The sequence below is a fragment of the Nestor notabilis genome, unplaced genomic scaffold, assembly GCF_000696875.1.
Source record: "Nestor notabilis isolate BGI_N333 unplaced genomic scaffold, ASM69687v1 scaffold15037, whole genome shotgun sequence".
NCBI lineage: Eukaryota > Metazoa > Chordata > Aves > Psittaciformes > Psittacidae > Nestor > Nestor notabilis.
In genome coordinates, this window is record NW_009935247.1 from 10423 (window position 1) to 38141 (window position 27719).

At 38.2% G+C, this 27719-nt stretch overlaps 1 protein-coding gene across 1 annotated transcript; it reads left to right on the forward strand.

Moving 5' to 3' along the window:
* The first annotated feature begins 756 nt into the window (after positions 1 to 756).
* Positions 757 to 25280, forward strand: ZCCHC2 (zinc finger, CCHC domain containing 2). The gene is made up of 13 exons (XM_010017757.1): positions 757 to 862; positions 4168 to 4244; positions 6567 to 6638; positions 9822 to 9934; positions 11881 to 11975; positions 15341 to 15424; positions 17227 to 17284; positions 18435 to 18570; positions 20050 to 20114; positions 21020 to 21114; positions 21634 to 21762; positions 22381 to 23889; positions 24912 to 25280. The coding sequence occupies exons 1-13, from the start codon at positions 775 to 777 to the stop codon at positions 24977 to 24979; spliced, it is 2589 nt and encodes an 862-aa protein (XP_010016059.1). The 5' UTR covers positions 757 to 774; the 3' UTR covers positions 24980 to 25280.
* Positions 25281 to 27719: the final 2439 nt, after the last annotated feature.

The following is a 27719-nucleotide window of genomic DNA, read 5'->3' on the forward strand; positions in this document are numbered from 1 at the left end:
CTCATCTAACACTTTTCTCCAATTTATCATCGTTAACCGAGTTTGTTCTTTTTTCTCTTACCTGTCCATCTTACCTGTCTTACATGTTTTCCTGTTCTGGCCCTCCTTATGTGCTGTGCTGAAATAGTAATAATTCTTGGCATATGATTTTGAAGTCTGCATACAAATGTGGGGGGAGATGAGTTTTCAGTCTGTCCTTTTCTCCGTGGAAGAGAGGGTGTTGATGGCAACTGTTTGCATTCTGAATGTTTAGTTAGTAAGATGGTACATGGATTTAGCTGTTAGGACCATATGTCCTGATTCCTATATGTTAAAGGTGGCAGGCTGAAGATACAGTGCATGAATATAATTGAGGAGAATATGTTTAGAGTGTAAGCAAGTAGATGACTTCACAGGTTAGTAATTGACAGAGTTCATGCTAACAGTAAATTAGCAATGAAGTTCCGAGCTGATGGTATTGTCCAGCTTGAGGTACCCTAAAGGCACATGATTTGTTCCTCACTGTTCTGTTTTTAAAATAAGGTCAGTGAAACACTGGAGGTTATACCTGACATTTAATAAATAAATTTAAAAAGTAAGAACTGAAATGGCTAAGGGCCACCTTTATGCCACTGTCAAGAACTGAATTTTTTTTTCTCCTGTAGAATATCAAATAAGGAACTTTTTTTTGGTCATTTCTGCTGTTTATGCAAGCTTTGATAATACACATCCTAATGAGACCTTTTTCTTTTTCCTCCCTTCTCAATTTAGAATGACTTTTCCCATAGTGACTGCATGTCAAGTAATGAGACCAGTTTGCTAGAACGAACCACAGCACCTCATGATGGACTACCAATGGCTTCCCACAGACCTCAGCGAGAAGGTATGTTTGAGGTTTCTTTTGAAAGGGCTTTTTAATGTTAAACTCTCCTGTGAATTACAGAAATCTTGCATCTGTCTTGCTGTTCATCTGAATGAGAAACTGCAATGATTGGGAAGTATAATAGCTGCTCTGCTACCTACTTGGTCATTTCTTTATTATAACAAGTTGTCATTCTTGTTAGCTGCTAACTGCTAGTGACTGCATGCATGAAAGTTGATTGCAAATGGACTTCCTCCTGAAAAAAAGAAGTGGGATTTGGGAGAAAACGAGAAAATTTTAATGCAATTTTATTAACGGTGTTTAGATTTCTTTAACCAAAACTTAACATGAAGATATTGTGAAACAGCGGATGGCTTTTGCCACTTGATCCAGTTGTATTTGATTAGTCTTAAAAAACTCCAAAACTAAAAAACACACATTAGGAGATTTTGGAGAAGTGAGAGGCTTTCCATAGGAGTCAGTTGTCTTTTGGCTATGTTAGGGAGCATGAGAACAAGGCTTCAGACCGTAAACAGAACTCTTCTGTGCAATTGCCAGCACAGTTTCTTCTGTTTGAAGAAATAAACATTATTGAAAACAGATTTATTCTTACCCTTTATTCTCCAATAAGATTAGCAAATCGCTTCTCAAAATTAGTCTATGCTATCCTACAGATAGTGAAGAGCTGGCAACCCGGGAAAGCTATTGCTATTCCTTTTGTCTTCATGTATGTTTTTTGTCTGTACTGTGGAGATTTAATTACACTTTGAAGGCAGGCAATTTGAGAGTTTTAATTCTTTGGGAACCCCTCCCCCCCAAAAAAAACCAAAAAAACCCAACCCCCAAGCAAAATAGGAAAAAAAACCCCAAAAACAACACAGAGGGAGATTATGACAGATTACATAAAGCAAACCTGTTTCAAATCCTTTTACAGAGTTCAAAGTGTTCGTACTCACAAATTAGAAACTCTCTTTAGCAGTGCTCTTGAATTTAAGTAATGGAAGCACAGAAAAGTAGAATTATTAAATCTAGCAAAAAAGTTAAATATTTCTCAGGATTTGTATTATCAGTTAGAAACTACAGTGAGGATCAGAATAATGTTGTGGTGTTTGATATATATGTATGTGATAGAGAGTCCCTGCTACAGAAATCTCCTTTACTGGGTTAGAAATAACACTAATAATAAAATAGGGGGTTTATTTCCAGCTATCATAAATATGATTTTTAGAAATACTGACTTACACTTACAGTGAAAGCAGTGTCATGCATACATGCTTGACTTAATCTTCCTGAATGCATGTGTTGTGTCCAAAATAGATGTAGAGACATAACACGCCTCACTGGCTTGTGTACTCAAACATTTTTTCTCAGTGTAGCCATTTAGAATATTTAAAATGTGATTACGGAAACAGTTTTAAAGATGTCTGTTGAAACTGTGGAACTGTGCAGCAACAGCACGGTAATTACCTCTTGTATCACTTACTATGATGAAACATACAGCAGCAACAAAAGTAAGGAAGCTGAAGGTACTACAGTGTGTAATAAAATTTCTTTATACTTGAGGACAAATACATTTAGCATTGCAAACATTGAATAGTTTAAAATAAACACACACTCATTAGAAAAGAAGCTTGTCTTTGAATGTTAATGGTGCTAGTTTCCATAATTACGTATGTTAAATATATACATGTAGTGAAATGCAACTTAAACAACTATTCTCAGTGCCAGCCATGGGAATCAACTTTTTAATTAACTTACGCATATCAACTCCGTTGATGGTATCAATTTTAACATTGACCATTAAGAAACTTTACCAGACCTCATGTTACGCCATAGTCCTTTTCTAACAGTGCTTTACCAGACAGGTAAAAATCAAGCTTTTCATGATATATTGATGTATGTTATTGTCTTGCATCCTTAGCTGGTCTCAGATGTCTTTGCTTTGTAATAATTCATCATAGAATCATAGTAGTCTTCATTAACTGATAAAAATGAACGGATCTTCTATTGTTCCAACTCCCAGGTAGAGGGCTGCAACCAGTGTGTACACCAGCACGCTCAATATTTGGCAGTCTTTTTACTGAAAGAACTGGAAGCTGTAACAATATCATTAGGTTTATATGCTGGCTTATTATTCCTTTCAGGAAGTTGCCAATACTTGGTTCTCTTTGAAATAGTGTGTTTGATGGGGATGATACTTTAATTGTAACTTCAAAAAAATTCATTAAAGATAGTTAGATGATATGGTAATTAGCTAATCTCTAATATTAAACTTTGTAACATATACTTTTAGGAGGTTGATTTTTAATTCTTTATTATTGTTGTTCTGAATAGTTTCCAATATATCCCATGTAAACATGCAGTTAAAAATTGAAATAAAATATTAGCTGGCAACACCACTGTCTTCCCACCTTCTGCAAAAAAAGGAGTTTCAAAAGCATAGAAAGGAAGCATTGATGATGTAGGGCTGGTCAAACCATTGTTGAAATAATTTTTTTTTTTTTACATGTAAAGATGTGCTTGTAAAGGAATAAAATTCTTAGGCCAGCATAGCAGGAAAAGTGAAAAGCCCATCTCAGCTACATAAGAATTTTATGTGGAATATTACCTGAGCAATGTTACATGCCCTCAAGAAAACCTCCAGGCCCTGAAAGCCACAGGGTGCTGCTGCTTACCAGGTCACAGCTAGAACTTGCTTATTCCTGGATATGGTAGACTTACGGGCAAGGAATGTTAACAAGAAATGTTAAAATAGCAAGTACTTTGAAGTACCTTTCTTCCTTTTCAGTTCGATGTAATGATACTCTTTAGAATATGATTGTAATAGCCTTCTGCTTCTCCTCTTCATATTCTGATTGCTAATGCTCATTTCTGTTTCCTTCAGGCCTTCCCCAAGCATTTCCTTCCACCTCAGTGCCTTTCAGAAATATGGTTCTTCTGCCTTAGTTTGCTCTCAATACTACTTAACATTTTAGATATGTGGACGTGGAAGGCTTTTGTCGGTGCTTTTTTACTTCCTTTTATCATCTTTTCACTTAGAGTGGTTATATTCTTGTATTTATGTGAATTTTTGTCTAAATAAGTTCTTGGGTAACATACAGATTTCCATTATCTGCAGTGAAGGGTTTTAGTCAGTCCAGAAAAATACTTTATAGAGAACAAGGCTTCACCTGCCCCCTGCAGTTTGTTATAGAAGAATAGCATCTGAGAAAGAGGGGGATTGTGTGCGTCAGTAAAAAGCATTAGTGATTCTCAGAGTGGCTAGGAAAGTAGATGCATTTTCAAACTGTAATTTTGGCATATACAATAAGGTGTTTTTCTTTCAGCTGTTCACATTGAGAAGATAACCCTGAAGGGAGTACCAAGGAAAAGGGCTGACAAACATTTGGAGTACACATTCAAAGTAAGCAAATAACACCCAGAATATTGAAGTAATTGTCTTAGTGATATCTGTGTATTGTAGATATATACAGCTTGTTCCAAATACCTGCTTAGAAGGCAGTTTTGATTTAAGTTAGGGTCTCCAGAGATTTTTGGAATTATCCAATTATTACAAAGAATTCTAAAACTAGTTAGTTGTTTGCTCAAGTGGTGTAAGAATACAGTTCTTGTGTCTGCAGCTATATATTGCTTGGAGTCATGTGGTCGTCTTAGATCTCTTTCATGAATGTTTACCATAAGAGGGTGGCTCCTGTGTTTTTTTACAAAACTGGGGATTGGTTAATTTGTTAAGGTGAAAACAAACAAGCTAAAAAAAATGTCAACAAACTTGAAGGCCTACCTGGTATAGTCTTCATGTATTGTAATAGCCAGAGGCAACATACAAAGCAATTATGTGAGTGAATTTTAAAACTGAAACGCTGCTTCTTACTACTGGGGAAGTAGTAAGCTTTCAGTATTGAGGTCTAGTATTAAAGGCTGTAGGTGTTAAATAATAGCTGCTAAGGCCTTTGGTGATGATGTTCTAATTGAATCAAGGTAGTAATTTTCTTAGCAATGACTGACTAACATTATGAGTCATCTGGCCAATAGATGTGAGTCTGGTAGTATACCAGATTTGAACATAGAGTTAAATTTTACCTTTTTTCCCCAAACAAGAGAATGTTTTAGATCAGGCATTATAACTGGCCATTTGACATGGGTCTTGGGAGCTCTTTGAAGAGGCAAGCTTTAAAAAAAGAAACAATGTTTTGAGCAGAAAACTGATGTATTGATCCCAGAGTTTGATAGTGTTTGTCTAAGTAGAGGTAAATTTAGAGTTTTGTCTTTTCTGGTATTACTAGAAGCTTAAAATTAGGGTTAAATTAACATGTATACTATTTCTGATTTTAAAGTAAGGTTGTGGCAACAGACACTTTGTTGTTGATTGTATCTGAAGGTGAAATGCTGAAGGCAGTAACGTGGAATGTGTAGCCGTCAAAGGCTTAAAGGTTGACTTGCCCAAGTGTTTCAACCTTGTCATCCATCTTTTGTCCCACTAGTCTGTGAACTGAGTACTAGGTAAAATACAACAGTAGATAGGAGAGGTTTGTACAGAATGCTCATAGGAATTCTTAACATTTAAAGTCACAAAACAATTTGGAAATTCAGCACATAGTCAGATTTGACAGTGGTTTTGAATTTCTTTATTAAAGGGGGAATGTGGAGATATTCTGGGAAGTATTTGAGTAAACTCGAAACTCCTCCACCTCAGTTCTTTGAGGAAAGAGTTTCCTCTCCTCATCTGTGCAGGTATATACTGTGCTCCTCACTGCAGATCATTTTGTGCTTGCCCAGACACTGCTTTTTTAAGGTATAACAGCAATTACAGTCATGGCTTTCCAACCGAGGGCACTAAGAGTAGCTGGCATTTCTGGGGACTAAGTTGAAGGCAGTTGGTGGTTGACATTATTCTGTCAAGTCTTGGGAGTAAATTAATGTTTATAATTGCCATATCCACTCCCATTACACAGAATCTTCCCATGCATGTAATGGGAATCTTAAGCCCAAAAGTGGGCTTAAAGCCAGGCAGCACTCATCTAACCAAGCTTACTTTTTTTTGTTCTCAAAATATGCATGTGAAGGTGCTGGTTTACTACTTGCATGTTGTGTCAGAGCAATAAGCTACTGAAACTTTATACAAGCGTATACCAAAATACTGCCTGATTCTTGAATAACTTCTTCAGTAACTTCCAGTACTTACTATGAATTGTACCTTACAACAACTTCTGTATGATCACATAAGATTCAAGCCTGAGGCAGATAATATTATTTTATAGGCAGTAGAAACTGAGATTTTTTTTTTTTCCCCTCTTTTTTCTTTTTACTCCTGATAATGGCAGCAACAGCACAATCCAGTATATCTGACCTACAAGTGCTTTTCTGTCGTACCTGGATTTTGCAGTTAATGATGTCTGTTGATACAAGTCCTGTAATTACAGAGCCTTCTGCCTGGCTTCTTTCTGAGTCACTAAGTCAGTAATCTTCAGGGACTTCATTGTATTCATCTGAATTTGTTCATGCTCCCTTTAGCCACAAATAACATGAAGGCGATCTTTAAAATGTACCCTCAAAATCTGTACGTCTTTGAAAAAGTACACCATTATCCCCGTTTTTCCTGGTATCTATTTACCTGAAGGTGTTAACTCTTACACTGAGATCATCAGATTTATGGAAATGTTAAGATCTAACTGGTACGATATTTGGAAAAAGAAACTTCCTTCATTCTCTTTTCCTTGCTTACTAGGTAACCTGGTCTGATCTGTCAGTAACATGTGTAACAAAAACACACCAGGAGCTTCAGGAATTCCTGCTAAAAGTACGTATTGAAATATAAAAGTAGCATTTACATATTGGGTTTTATAACTTCAGAAGTAGTTAAGGAGAGCTGTGATTTCTGGGATGTAATTACAGAAAAAAGGCATGTTAGCAGATTTTTGTACTTCACAATTGTATTAACCATTTAAATCCTGTATATTGTGGTGGAGCAGCTTGACAGATGAAGAAACAGAGTATGTGAGGAGTTTCCCAGGAAGAGATAGTTTGTCTCATCTGAAATTGCTCTGAGAGTTTTAATTGAACTACCACAAAACTACCAGATAAGTTTTTAATACTCCCTGCAGAGTTAATGTACAAGTACAAGCACTGCTTGTTTACTTACTGGTGTCCATGTTAGAATGACCTTAAAGAGTACTATTTTTGTTTTGAATTAATGAGGCAGAGCCATAAGCATAATAGTTCTTAATTTTAGTGTTGTATTCTTCAGCAGAACGAAGGCAGACGTAGTCACTGTTGCAAGGAGTTAAATTTGAGGCAAATGTAGTACCTATTTGTGCCTGTATGTATGTTGGAGAAAAAAAAAAAAGTAAAAGTTCTTCAAGTCATTCTCCCCTTGTCTCAAACAGGGAATGTACTCATGTGCATAGGCCACATGTAGGCCTTGTGAGCGCAATGACCCTCAAACTGTGTGTTTCATTGCCAGTGTCTAATATTTTCAGTTCCACCTATTCTGGGAAATTCTGTGTGTAAAATCCTCACTGCTCAGGGCACTAATGAAAGATCTGGTTTGGGCATGTTTTGATAGCATCTGGTGTTCCTAACTTCAGTGTTAATTGCAAGTGGAAAGCCAGTTACTGTACAAAGGTCATTGTCTTGTTCACTGTTTCAGTTATCAACATTATGTTTTCTAGTGTTGTAGAAATGAAGCAGTGAGTATTCACTACTGCTTTAATCTACTTGAAATATCTAGTTTGAAGAGCTTCCAGAGCTTGATTTGTAAGGATTTGAATTATGGATGGCATGTCAGGTTGCAGATGGGGTGTCCCACAACAAAGAATACCTGCATCTGCTCCTGAAGAGAACCTTAAAAGCAGGACTGTCATATGGGATCCCATGCAGCTCTGAGATGAGCGTGCAACTGCATGCCTCCAGTTCTACATGTACAGAGGAACGCCAGTTTCTAAAATGAACTCTCTAGTACCTCCTTGCTGCTGGGAAGAGGGGAGCCGGGGAAGCAGATAGGATACAAAATGTTGCAGAGCTGTCCAGTTTGACTGATGGCAGTTCTTCAGATGTGAAGTGTTCCATGTGCTGGCTTGACTGCTCCAGCAGAGAAGATAGCAGGACAAGCGGAGGATGGCCACAGGCTACTGTGAGCTTGCTGAGGTTTTCTGTGGAGAGTGTGCACAGCTGAAAAAGTATTTGGTTTGTGTTGGCTTGATAGCCATAAGTAGAGAAGAAAGAGAGAATTGTCAAATAAATTTATTTATTGTTAAATAAATTACTATGCTCAATTTTCCAGGGACAGAAAAGGATGATCAAAATACTTGATAGGAAATTCCAAGGTTGCAGGTGATAGGAGTAATGTAACTGTAAAAATTGCTTCAGAATAGAAGCATCGGGGGAAAAACTAAGGTAGTTAAATGGGATAACTTGGATGCTTTATATTTAGAAAGCACCTTCTCTTAGGTGATAAATATAAAAAGTTCTTTGCATGAAGGCAATTACCCACACATGTGAAAGGACTAATAAGCTTGCCAGTAACAAGGCTATCTCATTACCTGAAGTTAAGATAAGTTAAGCACCTAATCTTGGGTTCCTATAACTAAATCTTTAACTACAGAAGGAACTGAATTCTTTTTAATTAAAGTTTTAAAGCATAAAAGTTGTGACTGTTTCTGGAGACAACTTTAAGTACAGAACACCAGGGACCAGAAGCTTGCTCATCCCCACACTTCTGCAGTAGTTTTTTGGTACCTTTGAGTTAATACTGACTAATTCTTCAGTTGAAATTCCTCAATAGAGCTTATTAAAGCCAAAGGGGCCAGTTAAGAATAGCTGCTTTCAGCACTTCTTTCTGGTTTTATATCTAATATACTTCAGGTGCTATAACACTGTACTCATCTAACACTAACAGCACCTGTCTGCATTCCAGAAGTTCTTTTTATGTATGTTACCAAGCAATTATCTACATTAGACATGGTGTGTCTCTATTAGTACCATTTTATTCAGTGAAAAAATTACTTCATGCTTTGCTGTTGTACCACTTGCAGGATGTAATATCCAGCTGGCGCTCAGGGTTGGGTGTATTCCAGATATGCAAGAGGAATATGCTGCTCCAGTGTAAATCACTTCATGCTGTTGATCATAACTGATGGCAGATGTTAACCAGATTAGCAATAGCTTTTAACTTTAGGAAAAAGCATTTCTGCTATGGCAGTTTACGTTTAATTGCCCCCAAATTAAAAGACTTACATATACATATATATATATATATATGCACTGATGTATTTGATCAGCTTTAACGTACTTAAGGGCATTATTTTAGAAGTTGTAAATATGAAAAATTTTTCATTTGAAATAGACACGCTCTTTAGTAGCAAGAATTTTGCCTTCTGAACTAGAACACTGGAAAACCTCACTTTGTAATACTGGCATTGGAAACACAATGGATTTTCATAAGAAGTTTCAGTGTTAATAACAACTGGGGAAGGACTTGCTATTGATTAATCTCAGTGTTGCCCACTGAAGTCTAGTATATTATACAACTGAAAAGGTTTCCTTCCTGCTCCTGTTTCTTTAAATTAATTCAATCTAGCTGTGTGATGATGGTGAGTACAATGCATTCAGTCCTCCCTAGTAATTTTTAATGTTATTTTCAGACTTACTTTCTGTGTGTGAAAGGTTCAAAAAAATATATCAAAATAGGCAGTAAATTGCTCTGGAAAAGAGCATAGTATTGATATATTTTTGAATGTGGCTCTTTCAAATAGAGCTTTAAGCCATCTTGAACAGCTGGGTTTGATGTGAGGATTTACAGCAAAGTGTTTCTCTAGCAAAACTAAATTATGATGGTTTGTTGTACCTTTTGGTCTGTAAATTACCTTACTCAAACTGGAACAACAGAGTTTCTTGTTGATGCCAAAAGGTATAAAGACTGATGGTGATCAAATACAGATTTAAAATGTCAACTACTCATTTTTCACATTAACCTTTTTCTCAGCTCCCAAAGGAACCGTCTTCTGAAGCATTTGACAAGACTATATTAAGAGCACTAAATCAGGGTTTTCAGAAGAGGGAAGAACGAAGGCACGCTGATCTTGAGCCCATAATCAGGTAAGTATTTTAGTAAGTAACCTGAAACGTATCACCTGAAAAGTGGTTGAAGTCAAGCTTGACCTTTAGGGACAGTGGAAATTCTGCTGCCTAAATACAGTTTGTGAAGAAAATGGGAAGGTAGTGATGAAATATATACTCTTGATTCTTTTTCTTTTTTCTCTTTAAATTGAGACTCTTACTAAAGTTTAATGGATTACATCCTAGAAGCAATCATACAGTTACGAAAGTATTTGTCCTGAGCAGCATTATATAGCAATGATTGGCAATTCTGCAAGGGTCTTACCTCCATTATACAAGGATATATTTAGAAATACTAGAAGCAGTAACTTAGAGCCTGTATGTTCTAATTTTATGACAGGATAGAGAAAAGAGAATTTGGAAAGAATAAATAATAGTAGTGAAGTGTGTATATAAAGTAAAATGTAGCTCACGCATTTGTAAGAAAATGGCCTATACCTCATAACCTACTGTTTAGTGATGAGAGTACTTGCTGCATGTGGGACTAGTTGGTCAAACCCAGTAACTCAGAACAGCAATCTGAATTTGGGTTTGCCTCCCTGTTCTTTTTGCTCACTACAAATATCTCGTAACATATGTTCTTTTCTGTCAGGGCTGTTGAACCTTACTCAAAACAAATTATTCATCAGATTAGGCAGCATCTCTTGAGTTAGGGTACTTGCTGAAGGAACAGACACTGCTTTTCAGGCTCCTGCTCAGAATGTACTGCAAGTCCAAGCATATCAGACCTTTGGGCTTTGTCTTAATAGCTTAGCTAAAAAAGATACAGAACCACTGTGTGCCTCAGTCTTCCCCTTCTCAGATTTCTTTTATTTTGATCTGTAGTATTATTTGTCTATCTTTATTGGCTTGATTGTCAAGCCAAAAACTAAATCTGTGCAAACAGTTTTGGCTAATAAACATTCTGTTCTTAAATGGACAAACTCGTTTAATAGAGGTTTACTGAAGAAAATGTATTGAAATACAGAAAGGCTGTGAAGCCTTACTGCACAGTAATTACAAACGCAAGAGGTTCGGTTTGAGGGTAATCTTTGAACGTATCCATCCATGTTATAGTATGGAACTAGAATTACAATGTACAAGTTATGTTCTGGCTATACTGAAATTCTGTTTGAATGATCTTGTGATAATAGCATTATTGCATACAAATTCCATTTTCTTACAGTGTCAGTTTAGCATAAATATATACTTATCTGGGGGTCTTAAGTATGTGCCTGATTGCCAAAAATTGCTCTCCCCACCTCTCCTCCGAAAAAAAAAAAAAGAACTGTGTAGTGCCTCCTGGAAAGCAGTAACCGAAATCTTCGTGTGGGATGTAAAAACCGTTCATTCTTGGCCTGTTTTCTTATCTGAAGCTAATAGAGTTTGTCAGTGACCTGGGAACACTGAGTCTGGGAACAGACTCAGGCCAGTGCAGAGCAATATTGAGAATCCCACCCTTTCCTCTTGGAGATAATTATGAAACTCAAATACTGACATAGGTAAATTCATCTTTGTATTTAACCAGATAAGTGTATTTAAGGAAGAGGTGTGTGGGTTTGGGAAATTAAGTGTGGTCTCAGTTTAAAAACAGTTCAAATAAGATCCAGCGCTTTTTGCCTCAGTCCAAACTCCTCTTTGATAAAGTGCTACTGGTAGCAAAAATGTTTGAATTGGAATGGCTCAAAAGCACATGCCTCTTAAATTTAAAAAAAAATGATCAGTCATACCAATCTCTTGTGCTGGCTGTTCTCCCAGCTTGCACAAGCACTGAACAACAAAGCTCAAAAGTAGCATTTAACATCATTTATGCTAAACATGCAATTCAGAGTGTTTGGACTTCTTAAGAACTGGCTAGTTTGCTCTTAAATGGTACTGTAGTAGATTTTTGTATTCTTCCTATGGAATATTACTTGCAGTTTAACAAACTGTCACTTAAATTTCAGGCAGCTATTTTCAAATACATCGCAAGCTTTTCTGCAGAATCAGAGAGTATACAACTTCTTCCAATCAATTTCATCAGAATCTTTGCACACTCACAGTAAGAAATATTCTAATACTGTTTTAAATAACAAAAGGTCTGTAAAAAGCTGTTCTTCCTGTTGTGCCTAATTACAGTATTATTAATTATGTGTTCATGTTACAGTGTATTCTACTGGTCGTATTTGAACTCTCTGCCAGTGAATACTCGCTTCAGCAGATACTTTTGACAGTGGGAACATGCCATCTAGCATCAGCTTCTGTTTTTTAAATTTCTTCTCCTCTGTAATATCGTGCTGTTAAAATAGGTTATTATGAATTGAATATGTGGAACAGATTGGGACTTTCTCCTTTTAAAAAATATCTTAAACTTTGGAACAAAAAGCTTCAGCTGTCCAAAAGAATCACATCTGTTTTTTGTTTGGTTTCTTTCATGGATGAAACGTGTCTTGATATGAAACTAAGATTTATTTTGGGAACATAGTACATAAATGATGTGATGGCCTTAATTTCAGAACATACTGCATCAGAATTCAGAATGCAGAATTCGGAGCATTCGCATTGCAGAGATTTCTTTGGTGGACAACTTACCTACTTGGATATTACAGATTGTTTATGTGACCTAAGCTTAGCTTCTTTGTATGGATGGTTTAGGATGTGTTCTTTAATTCTGTTGAATCTTTCCTTCTTTCAGTGCATGCTATGTACAATAACAATTAAGGCACTGACTGTGAGGCCACTGCCTCAGAAGTTATAGAAGATATTAGTAAGGATTTGAATAAGTTGGGAGTTTTCAAACAGACCGCTCTTATGTGCTTGGGAAGGAAATAGAACAGTGAGGGCTGACTTTAATTTGAAATGATGTGTGTGATCTGTGACAAATGCATTCTTTCCATGTTGAGAGGCATTGTGATTAGGGTAGAAGCTGTAGTTCATTTTGTGCCCTTTTTTTTGTTTAGTAACACTTAGGACATTCTTACATGGTGGTTTCTTGAAAATGTTAAGCTAATGATGTCCAGTGTGGTTGTGAAACTGGCCGGAATTTACTGCTGCGAAGATTCTAACAACTTTGTTGTACTGCAAGGCTGCATGGGGAGGAACAAGTTTCCAAAGTCCAGATTCACGTTAGTGATAGGCACACTGCACAGGGTATGCGTATTTTAGTCTGTAGACTACACCCACCTGGGGGAGACTTGCAAATACATTGTTGTATGTGGTTATAATTTGAAATGGTCTGAAAAAGAACTAGTGCCAGATTCCATCATGTTGGACTTGATTGGGTTAGTGCAGGGCAGAAATATCCACAGGGTAGTTAGATCAGAAGGGTAAAATGGTCCAGTATCAGTTCTTCAGGAAGTCTTACCCATTATAATGTGATCATAAATAGGAGCTAACTTTTGTAATAATAAATATATGAAAGTTCATGGGAAATTCTCAGATTTAGAATGCATGACAGACAGGGTGAGGTGCTAATTGTTTAGCAGAGAGGAGGAAAGACTCCAGCAGAAGATGACTTAAGTCTTCAAATACCAAAAAGTCATAATGTAAAGAGGATGATCTGTTCTTTGGTGGATAAAACAGAAAACACTGGGCTTAACTTGCTATGTGGGAGATTAGGACCAGGGGCAGGCAAGAGTCTGGCAATCACGGCAGTGAGGCAGATCTGAAGTCAAGGCAGAAGTACAAGTCAGTAGGTCAGGGTTAAGAATGGGATCAGCGAGGTACATGTCCAGGCACAGGTATGGCTGTAGTGCACTCCAGGCAAGGACCTGAACTCACACATGAATCCCAAGCAAAAGGATGGAGGCCACAGAAGAGGCCTCTGCCAGTTCTTTCCCCAGCAGTCTCATCCAGAATTGCAAAACCATGCTGTATCAGATCGGATCTTAAGCACAGGAAGGTGAAGCCGTTGGCAGGGCAGGGCAAGAGGTTGCCAAGCCCACTGGTGTGGTTCAGGGCCCTGGCATTGAGTTAGATATTAAGACAACTGAAGATGACGGTGTGATAAATTTAAGCGTAGTTTTTCTTTTGAGAAGAGGGACTGGGTGACTTCATTGGCGTAGCTCACAATCACTTTTCCTGTGGTGCAGGCTAACAGAACCTGTACTAAGATAAAAGCACTCATCCAGCTCATTGCCATAATCACAGTTAAGTTGCTTATGAGGTGATTTTTTTTATTGATGACCTCGGTGTTTTTCTCAGTTTCCTGTTTGGGATTCCATGATTCCTGCTAATACTTGCAATTGGATGTTAGCCTGTGGTGGCGTTTTTTGACTGTGGTGACTGTGCTGAGGGAGGGGGACGAAGAGGAACCGTATCTTTAAGAAAAAATCTCATCATTAGTTCTCAAATCAGATGTGAGGAATTAATTGGCAGCAATGCATTTGTGGCTTAAATTGGTCTTCAGTTGCTATTTAGTTGGGGATAAAAATACCTCTTCACGGAAATACAAGAATATCCACTGTTTCTGAAGGCTGTGTGGAATCACATTCTATGTTTAGTGAAGGGTATTTATACCTTAAATAATAGTTGGGATCTCACACTGAATAATATTTTCAGTAAGCATAATCATGCTGCCATGCTTCCATTAAGGAGGAAATCAATTAGCTCCCTCCTGGTTCACAACACCAATTATTTTAGACACTTTTCCAGGTTGGAATACATGTTTGATTCTGCAGGCTTCATTACAGCATCATTTCTGGGGTCTTAGTATCTTCAGTGCAGACAATATTCAGAAGGATCTTCCTAATAATGATTCAAGTTCCTAAGCAACAGCTTTCAGATGCTTTCACCTGCACTAACTTGGAACTTCTTCAGATGGAAAGAGAAGACTCCTAAAGTTAGATTAATTATCAAATTAAATCCTTTTTCAGAGCATGGCAGTGATATTTTTGCAACAAAACTGTTAATATTATTGCGTTTTCTTTTTCCATCCTGTCTGGCATAAAAAGGCAAAAATTGTGCATGAATGCTTTGTTAAGGGCGCTAGAAGGCTTTAGCCCATATTACGGCTCTTTTGCAGGTGAATAATAATGGAGGAGTGCAGCTTGTTGCAGAAGAATTCTAGTAACTAGAATTGGTCTCCTCCCATTTCCTGCTGTAACGAAAAAAGATTATAAAAAAATTATCTAAAGTGCAGGTTATAGAAATATTTTTAATACTGTAGTCACAATCCCAACCTTTTGGAATTGCATCACAGCTTTAAAATTGTTTTGCACACTCTTTAATAAAAATAAAAGTATCTCCATGGAGCCTTTAATCCTAGAGATTGCCTGCTTCGAAGGAGATAACGTTCAAATTATTGCCACATGCGAACCAGTAAGTTCAGTCTCCCATTTCCCTAGCTTCCAGTTTAGTGCAGGCATTGAGGAACTGTGTAGTTGTTCAAGATCTGTGAAGTTACTACATGAACTTTATTCTCTGCAGGTAACTTACAACCCTCTTTGAAGACGGTTAAGGCACCAGAACACTTCAAGGAGGACAGTTCAGAAGCTTCAAGTCAGGAGGAAGGTAGTTGTGTGCTTAAAGGTGGTTCTTCTCTGAGAAATTTTACCACACTCAGTTTTGGAAATCAGAGTTGACTCATTTCTTCATTGGTACAAAGCTGAGAGATCTGAATGAAATCTGCTTATGTAAACGAAGAATTTTTGTATACTTTCAGCAGTTTTCTTAGGAGGTTGCTGTATGATTCAAGGAGTGGGAGTGTTTATAGACAGCTCAGAAGCAGAAGCTCACAGCTGTGTTGAGCAACGAGGAAGATAAACTTTACAAGTTACTTGAACCAAGTTTGTTTGAGGGTTTTCATGGGTTTTTGCCTATTCTTCAGTTACTGGGGTTCACAGTTGAGTGCAGCATTTCAGGAGTAGCAGACTGTTTTGCATTAAATGTTCCAAATTTGTCTAGCTTTTCATTTTACATAGGATGCTCAAATTTTCTTATTCTTAACCTATGCTGCTCTTATACCCTGGACTGTTAATAAAGACTGTTTGGGACTGTAGTGAGTTTATTGATTACTGTTTGAAAGCTGGTATATTCCACATACCTTAAAAACAGTTCACGTGTGGAAGCAGCAGCCTGGTGGCTGGTCAGTAATTTCATTCTGAAAGAAATGCCAAGTTTTGCATTGTTTTCAGTAGCGAACAAGTATGAGCTCTTGTGGTGGGTGGAAAGGATGAGAAGTGGGGCTGCTAGGTCAACACAGACCACTGAACACTTACAGTAGCTTTCACAGAATGGCACCGTTCTTGTCCTGTCACACCTTAAGAACTAGTAAGAAGCTTGCAGTTGCAATCAGTAATCCACATATGGAGTCCAGGCAGTTTTTTCATATTTAAAAAAAAAATCATTGCTGTATTCTTCTTCAGAGTTCAGAACGCACCAAGTAAATATATAGTATATTCAGAAATTCCTCAAATAGTGTTTTATAAACTGTCCTTAAAGAAAAAAGCAAATCTGTTCACCTGATGAAACTACAAATGCTTTTCAGAACACACTTTATGTCATTTTAGTCACGTACTACCAGAAGTTTAAAAATTGTGGTGGTGTGGGGTTTTGGCTTGGTTTGGTTTTGGTTGGTTTTTTTTTTTTAATTCCCCTCATCATGATTTGGACTTGGGTATAACATTGAGAGGAGTTCAGGAAAAGTGACAGCTACGAAGAAGATAAAAATCATCAACAGTTAGAATCAAGAAAAGTTGCTTTTGTTAAGATTTAATGGTTGCCTTAAAGAAGAGGATAGACCATGTCTCTGAAGTTCTCGTTTCTTGTTTGAGGCAGTATCTCTTTTTATGTCAAAGTAGTTTGTAAAGCTTTACTTGCATAGTGAATTTCGAGGTTCAGAATCCAATACTTCTGTGTAAGACCTGTCTTCATTCGCTATTCAGAATGTGCAACACGGTTCTGAGGTGAATTTTAGCAGTTCAGGAAAAAAAACAACAAAATTCTGTACTTTTCTGGCTGAATCCTTTCTTCTCTCTCCATCCTTTTGTTCTGGCTGATACTCAGTCACACATTTAGTCCTTATGATTAAATATAGTGGTGAGCAAACATAAATGGTTGGTATAGTTCCTATTTTTCTGTTTCATTCTTCTGTGACATGGAAGGTAAAGAGCCTTGATTACACTGTCTGTACAGACTGATCTGTCCTCTATGTAACACCTGTTAATTTCAGCACTGTAAATTAAGCCTAGCCTATTTAATGCAGGTATCTTCTGCTGAGTGTCTGGTAGTGATGGGAAGATGAATTTGTTGGATTGACCTAAAGGGAAATAGGAATTGCTATTGAAATTATGCTTTGTTTATTTTTTTTCCAGATGTAATGCAACACACAGCAGTTCACAAGAAACATAATGGAAAAAGTCCTGTTGCCAAGTAGGTACTAGGATGTAATGTGACCATGCTACGTTTTGGAACTTGCTTATATCTCTGCAGTCAAGGGCTCGTGCCCGAGACCTTGGGTTCTCACCATTTTCTTAAACTGATTTTTTAATGTCCTATTGTACATCTTTTAAGTAGTTTGAGCACTTATTTTTCCAGAGGTATTTGGTAAGTAGCTAGTGGACCTTCAGCATGTCACGTGCTTTGGAGTGAGCTAGATTTCTGCCATCTGGGAACCGAGTATCATTTCATGTTGCAGTAACCTTGCTTGCCAACAGCCCTGAATTAAAAGGCACTTTGAATTATAAGCATACGTATGTTGATACAAACTTAGAAGTGTTAACTTCTCCGCCCAGACCCTGCATGCAGATAGTAGTAGGGCCTGGTTTTGTATGATAGATAAAAAGTTTATAGGTTCATGTGCCCTACTGACTCTGTCAGAACCCTGACTGTTTTTCCAGCAGTCTTTGTTGACCAGTGCTCTCAGACCAGCTGCTGTTAAGAGAAGCTTCAGTGGAAGGCATCATAAGGTCCAAAGTAAATGCCAAATGCAACTGCCCTTTCCCAGCATTACTCAAAGCTAGCAATCCTGGTTTTCAAGCACTACTCAAAACTAGCAATCCTGAAGGTAAAAATACAAAGCAAGATGACTATTTTGAAATTCAAACAAACACAGCTGCAGTATGATCTGTAAGTAGCCATGCACTCCTTTTCTTAAATGTCTCATGAATTGTGAAATAGGGAAGTAATTCCAGCTTTGTTGTTAACAATAAGGAACGAAGAAGATGAATGCAGAATAGATTTATATCTGGAAATTTTCCCCACGTTTCGTATGAAAAAAGCAAACAAAAAGACTGTGTGCAGAAATATCCATGGAAACTCTTCACTCAAGTACTGTTTTTTTACAAATTCTGTTGTTCTGACTTTTGTGTCAAATTCTAGTAGACAAATGAAAAAGGAACCCCAGTTACGTTCAGATTGTCAGTATCATTTTAGAGCTCAAGAATTTTAGAAGCACTGTCTTGAGAATTTCTAGGGTTTTCTGAAAGCAAAAAACTTCAGTTTCCCAGCACGATGCAAAAATGCGTAGCTGCCTGCGAGTTTGTCCACATCAGCATAACTTTTTGGTTTTTCCTTTCAGCAGCACTAGCAGTGCAAAATGTTCTTCACTGGATAGCCTTAACATACAGCACTCTGAGCAAAATGGGGTAATGGACTGGAGAAGAAAAAGCTGTATTGTCCAGCAGCACCCAGAGCACTGCACAAACTTACTTGACCAGGTGTGATGCTGTTTTTTATTTAAAGCAATATTGTGAGACACTTGAGAAGATTGTCCACTAATGCCCTATGATGAGATAAGAGCCCTGCAGAAATTGTATAAATAAGTGTTGAGGTTCAAGTTGCTACTGACTTAGCTTTATTAAGAAAAAACTCGTAATTACTACCACTCTCTAATAAAGTTGGATATTTTGTTTATGAATTTGTGAATAAAATTTTCCAGCAGGATGTAAGTGATCAGAAAAGACTAATATTCATTTCTAATCAGACACAGAATCCCGTTCCTGTAGCATATTGTTATCAGAGAGAATTTCAGAACACCTGGGAAATTTGCATGTTACTGCAAGGAACAAACTAGAAGCTGTATTAATAACTAAACCATATTAATGCTACAGTAGAGACAACAAGTTCAACATTTTTTCTATCTTACCTGCTTTATCTAAATAATTTAAGTATTAATCTTTGAACAAAGTTAATAGCTAGATGCATATACCATTTTTGTGAGATTTGTGTCTCTTCAGTGGTTGATTTTGGTGTGAGTATAGTTGAGAAGAATAATTGCTCGTAGATAAAATTGCCTACTGAAATTGGGGGAAGGTTGTTCACTGCTTATGTCTGAAACCTTGAGTGTTTGAATTGCTTAATAGTACTCCTATTCTACAAGCAGAATTTGTAGAATTATTGATCATTATGTGGGGAATAGCAAGCCAAACAAAAGCAGTTTCCATATTTCACAAAGCAGGGTAATGAATTGAGATTTGCTTCTGAAGATGAAATGGTAGACTGCATCAAAGCTTGACATACCGCAAGCTTGAGGCAAGAAAAAATTAATATGCTAAAGGAGAGGAAAAGCTACTTCCTATTTAAAGGATGTCCAAATACAGCATATTCAGACAGAGATTGTTTCTGAGTTTTCAAAGATTTTACTCCTTTGCCAAATATGAGGTATCAGTAGCAGCTACTAATAGTATACTTAATTATGTAGTTGGTATGTTTTTTCTTATGTGCTTCTAGGCTGTATTCTAGAGTTCAGTTTAGCAGCAACGTCCAGTTTAAGGCTGGGTACCTGCTTTGTCACTGCGTAAAAATAATTTGCCACATGTACTTCCCATTCCCCAACAACAGATAATTCCACTTAAATCAGTAAATTCTGTAGCCTTTTAAGCCTTGTGATTAGCCTTTTCAGTGGGTATGTGAAGAAACATATTTGGTTTCATCGTCAAGAGGAAACACAGCATGCAGCCAACCATGTGATTGATATCTTTGGCATATTTGCAAGTACTGATTTGCTGACTGTTTTGCTGGTAGTGGCATAAACATAAACAAGATGCGTTATTCTAAAGTAGTTGTTCATATGGTTATAGCACTTATGAGCACACTAGTTTTGGACTCACAGATCTGTCAGTCTTAAGGGAATTTTTTGTTGTCTTTCATGATACAAATTCTGTTGTTTGACTGGCATCTTTGTATTTTCTGTCTAGCATACGGTGGAAAAACGAAGTCTGTCTACAATAAACAAGAAGAAAGGAAAGCCACAGCTGGAAAAGTAGGTTTCAATGTAACTAGTAATCCAGAAACAAAGTGTAATGCATTCAGTCTGGTAAATGCAGAGTCTACAATCAATTAGGTGCTTTGTTTTGCTATTGTGGAACAAGAGCTGGCATAGTTTGAAGCCAGTCTACATAAAAATCCTTATTTTATCTTCTGAAAAGAAGTCATTTGAAAAACAGAATGTAATTGTATGCATTCATTTCTCAAAATATCAGTTGTCATTTAGTGACAGGATGAAGAAACGGGAATAGGTTCTTAACTGATACTGAATTGCCTTTTCCCCTTTATATTTATTTGAAAGTTAAAAGGTATAAAGCTGTCCAGAAAACACTGAAAATCAAGTAAGGATTGACAGCAACCTTTAACATTATGCAGTGGGTGTAACTTGCTGAAATTTTTTATTGAAGATAATTTGCACCTCGGAGGGCTTCAGAACTTCCTGTGGGCTACACAATCCTGTACTGTGAGGAAGTGAAAACGTTTCCACCCTTATCTAATACTCTGCCTACTTCCAAGTTGACTTTTGTTACTCCGTAGCCAGATGCTTTTACACTAGTCTGGTGTACGGCTGCATTACACACATCAGGTTGTGAAAATGACTTCAGTGTCAGCTGCACCATTACTTTGTTGTGTGTTTTCTTTTTTATTTAGTGTTCAGTAACACTGCTTGCAGTATAGTTCCTGGTATGTTGCACTAACAGCCTTTACCTGTTTGCTTATTATGTACGTTTTTTGTTATATCCATTAAATACATGTTTCTGGCCTGGAGTCATTGCCTTTGTTTACAGTGGCATTATATATTCCTTCATGTTTGGTTATTTGTGCCCATGCATTTGGAAAAACAAACAAACAAACAACAAAAAACCCCAACAAAACCAAACATGAATATTAATTGCACAGGGAGAAAGCAAAGAAAACTGACTGCCGGTTGAATAACAGGACTAATGGAGTTAGAGTTGCAGCATCACAGCACATCCGTACAGGAACAGCAAAAGGTAAGATGTTTTTTCCCAAGCTGTTTGTAAGAAACAGAATTTAAGGCTTTGCTGATTTATTCATTGTTCTGCTGTAAAGCGAAGATCACAAATCTGAAATCTGTTTCTGTACAAATCAGTGTGCTGGCTGTCGAGTCTGGGATTTGACTCGCTGTATAGAACATGCTAGACTGAGTCTTATGTAATGCAATTGCTTCAGGTATGTCTCTTCATGCATTACTGGAAAAATACCATGAAAATCTCCATCAAGTTGCTTTATGTGGAGTAGTAGTTGCAGAAACAGTTACTGTTAGGTTACTTCTATAGGAAATGTAGCAGTCCAAGTGTGTGGAGCACCAGCATCTTGTCATTAGTGACTAGTCCTGAATGCTGGGAGTTGGAATGCTAGGAATGTAGGAGACAAATGCAATTAAGTGGGAACAAATGAAAATCTGAACTAGTATGAGATGCGAGCAAACCAAAATAACCTCACTTCCATATACTGAGATTAAAAATAAAAATGCCAATTTTTATTTTTAGATCTGAATTTGGATGCTGGATCCGGTCATGATACATGTGGAGAAACATCATCTGAAAGTTACAGTTCTCCTTCAAGTCCACGACATGATGGGAGGGAAAGCTTTGATAGTGAAGAAGAAAAAGACAGAGGTTGTATTTATGGAGAGTGTGCATGAACATCTTTATTCCTAAACCAGTCTCTTGTATTGATTTTAATTAGTTTCTCAGTTTTATTAGCTGCTGGTATTTCTGAACTAGCCACAGAACACGTTTTGCTTTGTGGGTTTCGTGGCTCAGCAGCGGCGTAGCTGTCTTGAGATATTTCAGCAGTACAGTAACGGGAAAATCTTTGGCATGAAAAGGATTGGTTTTATATCAACTTTTGTGTGGCACGTCCGAGAAGTCCTTCTTTTTGTATTAACAGTTTAATTTGCCACTCCTGCCACAGCCGGGTAAGCTGTGTTAATGTCTTTCCAGGTAGATGCAAATTCCAAATTCGGTGTGTGTCCTACTCCTCACTTTTGCAGATACACACAAGTCAAAAGCACAGTAGCTAGTTGGGCAGTTGGATATAGGCAAGTGGTGGAGACTGAACTCTCTTGATTTGGATGAATGAAAATGAACCTCAAAGTTGTTATTTTTCAGGAAGATGTGACTCATTTTGGTCACGAAACTTAGGAAGTTTTATATGGGTAAATAAGTCCAGGGCATGACTCTACATTGTTTCAGATTAATTCTTCTGACTGACAAATGCTTCTGTCTCCACAGATACAGACAGCAATTCTGAGGACTCTGGGAATCAAAATACAACCAGGTTTACAGGCTACAGTGCTGTCAGTTCATCAAATATGAACAAATCATCTGCTCAGATCTCTTCAGTGAATAATGACAATGGAAGCCTTTCAGAAGATCCTTTGAATGCAAAGTTTCAACATATTTCCTTCATGCCTGCCTTACACTGTGTGATGCACAGCGCTGCCCAAAAGCCTGAAGCAGTTGTCCCACCACCCATATCAGCAGATGGTAAAACAATGGGAATGCTTGTTACCACGCCTGTTGCTGTCTCGCCAGTGAGAGAGTCTGCAAATTCACCTCCTGGTGGAATGGGCCCAGTGGCTTCTGGTGAACCTGAGAAACGCCTTGAGCTGATGGCTTCCCCTTTGCCAGTCCCATCTACTTTCCTTCCACATTCTGTCCAGCCTGGTAGCCCTGCTTTGCATTTGGCAATACACAGATTGAAAATGCCCTCTCCACAGGGATCATCAGAAAGTTGCACAGTTAATGGACCACAGCAGCCGACAGGAAACTTAAGTATTGGATCACCAAATACTGCCTTTATCCCAGTCCACAATCCAGGTAGTTTCCCAGGATCCCCAGTTCCTACTACAGATCCCATCACCAAACCTGCATCCCAGGTGGTAGGACTGAATCAAATGGTGCCTCACATTGAGGGAAACCCAGGAGCAATCCCTCAGCCTACCAATCTAAAGGTAGTTCTTCCAGCAGCTGGTCTCTCCACAGCAGCACCGCCACCTCCACCAGCTTCATACGCTTTGCCAGGCAGTCCTCATGCTACCAGTGTGTTGCCCAACCAGAATACAAATGTGCTAAACACTGTAGCAACTTCCTCACCACCTCAGTCTGCTGGTTTAGGTGTTGGTCAGGTCCAGTCCACTGTTCCTCCTGCAATACCTACACATACGCCAGGCCCTGCCCCTAGCCCGAGCCCTGCTCTAACACACAGCACTGCACAGAGTGACAGCACATCCTACATAAACGCTGTTGGAAATAATAACACTAACGGGACAATGTTACCTCCACAGCAGTTGGGATCTGGTCCTTGTGGCTCTTGTGGACGTAGGTGTAGCTGTGGGACCAATGGAAGCCTTCAGATTAATAGCTATTTTTATCATAACCCACTTCATGGACAAGTCTACAGAGTTCCATCTTTCTTCACTCTGCCATCACTTTGCAATGGCAGCTACCTCAATCAAGCACATCAAAGCAATGGAACACAACTTCCTTTCTTCCTGCCTCAGTCTCCATATGCAAATGGGCTTATGCATGACCCAGTGATGGGGAGCCAAGCCAACTATGGTATGCAGCAGATGGCAGGATTTGGGAGGTTCTATCCTGTATATCCAGCACCTAACGTAGTTGCCAACACAAATGGGTCGGGACCCAAGAAGAATGGGAACGTTTCATGTTACAATTGTGGTGTAAGTGGACACTATGCGCAGGACTGTAAGCAGTCATCCATGGAGGCCAGTCAACAAGGTAATCATGATAACTCCCAACGGACTTGCTTTTGAGTTTAGCAGTTTCTCTTTACCTTTCTGAATGTGCTGTTTCTGGTCTTGCAGAAAGGTGTGCGTGCGTGTGTATGTTTTGTGTAAATGGTTGTGCACTAGTGACCTGCTCTAAAACTGCAAAGTATCTTATCTCTGCCTGAAAATTCTGTAGAACAGTGCAAGGGAACGGGGTTCACAGCATGGAGTTGAAAATGGGTGTGATTTGGAGCTGGGAAGTCAAACTGTATCAGTCCTAAATTGCTGTTCTTTTCACTGGTTCATTTTTGGCATTGTGTTGACACTTGCATGTCGTTTAAATTTTTCTGTTCCTGATCAGTGGGGTTTTTTAAGAGAATTTATTGGCAAAAAGCGAAAGGTACCAATTACTGTCTATGGCACTAACTTGGATTTTTAAAGCTTGTGGGAATTTTAAAAAACCCCAACAGACTGGCCATTTGGTAATTTAACTTTTCTAAAGCTTACCTTTGCACAATCAGCTGTCCTCCTGTGCCCCATCATGCAGTACAGAGATGAAACATGCTTTAACTTTTTGGACAAGTTGCAGCAAAAAAGCAGAAACCAATTGGAACTAAAAATGAAAGGGATGGCTTCAGTTGTGTATGCCATTTCTCTCTCTGTCTAGAAGAATGGGGAAGAGGCAGTGTTCACATAGAGTGTCACTGATTCCGATTCTTGGCCTGTGCCCATTCTGCCTTTCCTTGTTTGGCTGGACTGGAACAGGAAGGATGAACCTTGATGGGGGTCATCTTCCCTTTGTGTTTTTCCAGTAAAGGTGAAGCCCCGTATCAGTGGTCCGTATGATTTTTTTAGCTTAAGAGTTTTAACAAGCAGAGGAAAGAAAGTAGTGTATCATCTTAAGACCTACCTTAAAAGGACTGCAGGATGATAGTGCCTTTTGAAGAGCATGTCCATTTTGATACCGTGTAGTGGTTTTGTAATCCATTTTAATTGTGAGCAGTGACTTAGTAGTTCTCTTTCCTGTTTTAGGCACTTACAGACTGAGATACGCACCTCCCCCTCCCCCTTCCAATGATACCTTGGATTCTGCAGACTGAAACAAGTAAACATTGCCTACTTAAACTGAAGCTTGGGAAATTGGGGGAAGGTGTGTGTGGGAGCGGGGGGGTCGGTCTTGTGTTTTGGGACATTCCCGGTTTTATATTCTTTTGGAGTTTTTCATTGCTTTTGCACCTCTGTTCCATACAAAAGAAGAAAGCTGAGTCCCTGGTCTCCTGGTTCTACAAAAGGCTTGCGTAATGCATGTAATTCAAACACACAGCCAAACAATCAGAAAGAGCATTCAAACCATGCTTTTGCACTGAAGACTTGAGACATGTGCAATGTTTACTGCATTTTTTAGAAAAAAAAAAAAAAAAAAAGTCCTCTGACCTCTGAGATCACTGGTGGAGCAGCCATATGGTGAAAGAAGAAGCTTGGTCATGTTCCCCACCACAATCTTCTTCCCTCCCTCCCTGTTCTCCTTATGCTGCTGTTTTCTTTCCCTGTTTGTCCACGTGCATTCGCTGGACTTGCATGAGTGTTTAGCAGTTCATACAGACCCTGCCCATACTCTAAATTAATGCTCATGAATTGAGGGGAGATGTTCAAATGCCCTATCGGGAGAGTCCAAAGGAACACACAATGCTATCTGTGTACTATATCTGATAACAATACATATACACAGCTCTTGAGAGTCCCAAATACATGAAAACACATAGAGCAGGAAGGGGCTGAAACTGTGTGGACTGGAACAGATTTAGAAAAATGAACGAGCTTAAATTGACAGATTTTTCTTCCATTGTAGCCTGTATGTTCAGCAACAAAGGTGAAAAAAACCAACCCTGGTATGAATGTTGTACTCAGTGTGTTTGCATTTGTAATGAAAGTTGACAGCATTTTTTCCTTTTTTAAAGCTATTCTACATCGTGTCAACTCAGAATGAACATTACTTGATTGAATATTTTTTTCCTAAACTATTACAGTGTTGCATTGTACTTAGAATGTAAATGTTTTATTTCAAACTGAACAAAAGCTATGGTTTTCTACAAAATAGTCAGGTATTAGTATTAGAACCTGTCTACCAAATAGCAAAGTCACTATTTTATAACAATTTACCACTATGCGTAATTACGGTATAATGTGAAAGACTGAAATGAGTGTTCAGATGGTATTAATCATGTCAGTATCATGAGTAAGTAAGTTTAATGCTGCTGTATTTTTTATTTTATTTTTAAAAGCCAATATATGTACTAAATTGCTTCCAGGTAATATTTGATTTCCTAAAGTGCACTGAGGTTATCTGGAAGATGAGTGTATTTTTTGACTGCTGCATTCAACACCGATGAACAACTACCACTGTATATCCATAGGGTTTGGCATTCCTCACAGTTCATGGCAGAAATGTTTTTCTTAAAATCAGACCTGGTGTCGGTAGAGGGATGAAAGAAAATCAGTCTTTGGTTCAGCCATCTAATAAATTGCTAAACAAACAAAAAACTTGAAGAAAAAGAAAGCTTGATTACTACATTTCTTCATAGGTAGCATTTATATTTATAGCACCAGTGTACATTTTGAAACTTTTTTCTTGGAGGGGGGGAACGGGGAGGGAGGTAGATGAAAGCTTTAATTTAAAAAAAAAATAAAAAAAAAGTTTAAGTAGTAAATGAAAATTATTTTGATTAAAATTTTTATTTGATCTGGGTATTTTTGGACCACTTGAAATGAATGAACTGCGTTTGAGTTGAAGTGAGGGTGTTAAACCACCAATGGACTTGTATTGTGAATTACCTGCCAGTTGTACTTTATGGAACTTATTTTATGATTTAAAATACTGTACTGTAAATAGGAGGTATGTTACCTTCTCTTTATTTGTATGTTTACCATATACTTTGATATTTGAAATGTACTGGAAAGGTCACTTATATTTCTAGAAGAGATTGGATTTTATGCAACCTTTTTCCTTGAATTAACAGCAATAAAAAAAAGGAAAAAAAAATTACCTGTGTTCAAGTACTGTCCTTGGTCACTGAGAACAACACAGTAAGTGTGATGCTCTGCTCTGGGCGTAGGGATGGGATTGTGGAAGCTCTTGCCAAGCTACAGTTTTGGTTAGAATCTGTCGCTTTTAAGACAAAGCTGAGATTATTTGCCTTAAGGTCAGTCCTGTATCTGAATCTCTTGATTTAAAGTTCTTTAAGATGGTTAGATGGATCTCTTGGGAGAAAGAGGATGACCTTGTGTGACAGACCCAGGACTTTGACCTAAACTCTTTCAGAACAGTTTTAAGGCTTTCTTATATTATGATGGCTCCTGGATTTAGGCTAAAACCCAGTTTAAATACATCTTTGAGTGCAGTGCAAATAACATGTGCTAGGGATGTAGTAACTGGAAATTGAGATCTTTCTTCTGTCAGCTAAACTAGGTGGAAGGACAACAGAAGTTGCCAGGAGTAGGGAAGAAGCTTCAAAGTGTGCAGGTTACAGCTCAAGTGTCTGATGTGAATGTAGGACCCGACTGTGCTCAGGCAGTACTGAGAAAGAGAAGCGCACTAACTAGTCTGTCACCTTGCTTTACTGTATAGACAGTGCTTCTAACTCCTGCTGCTTAGCAGCAGCTTATCTACAGAGCTGAGGGCCACGGGCTTTATCCCAGGTCTTTATCCCAGCTGACTCCCCAGAGTTTCTCACTTCCTGAGAAACCAGCAAAGGTGGTGGGAGGGTTTAGAGTTGCCAATGAGCCCAACCTCTTCTCTTCAGGCAACTCCCACAATTACGGGGGGGGGGGATATTGAACCCC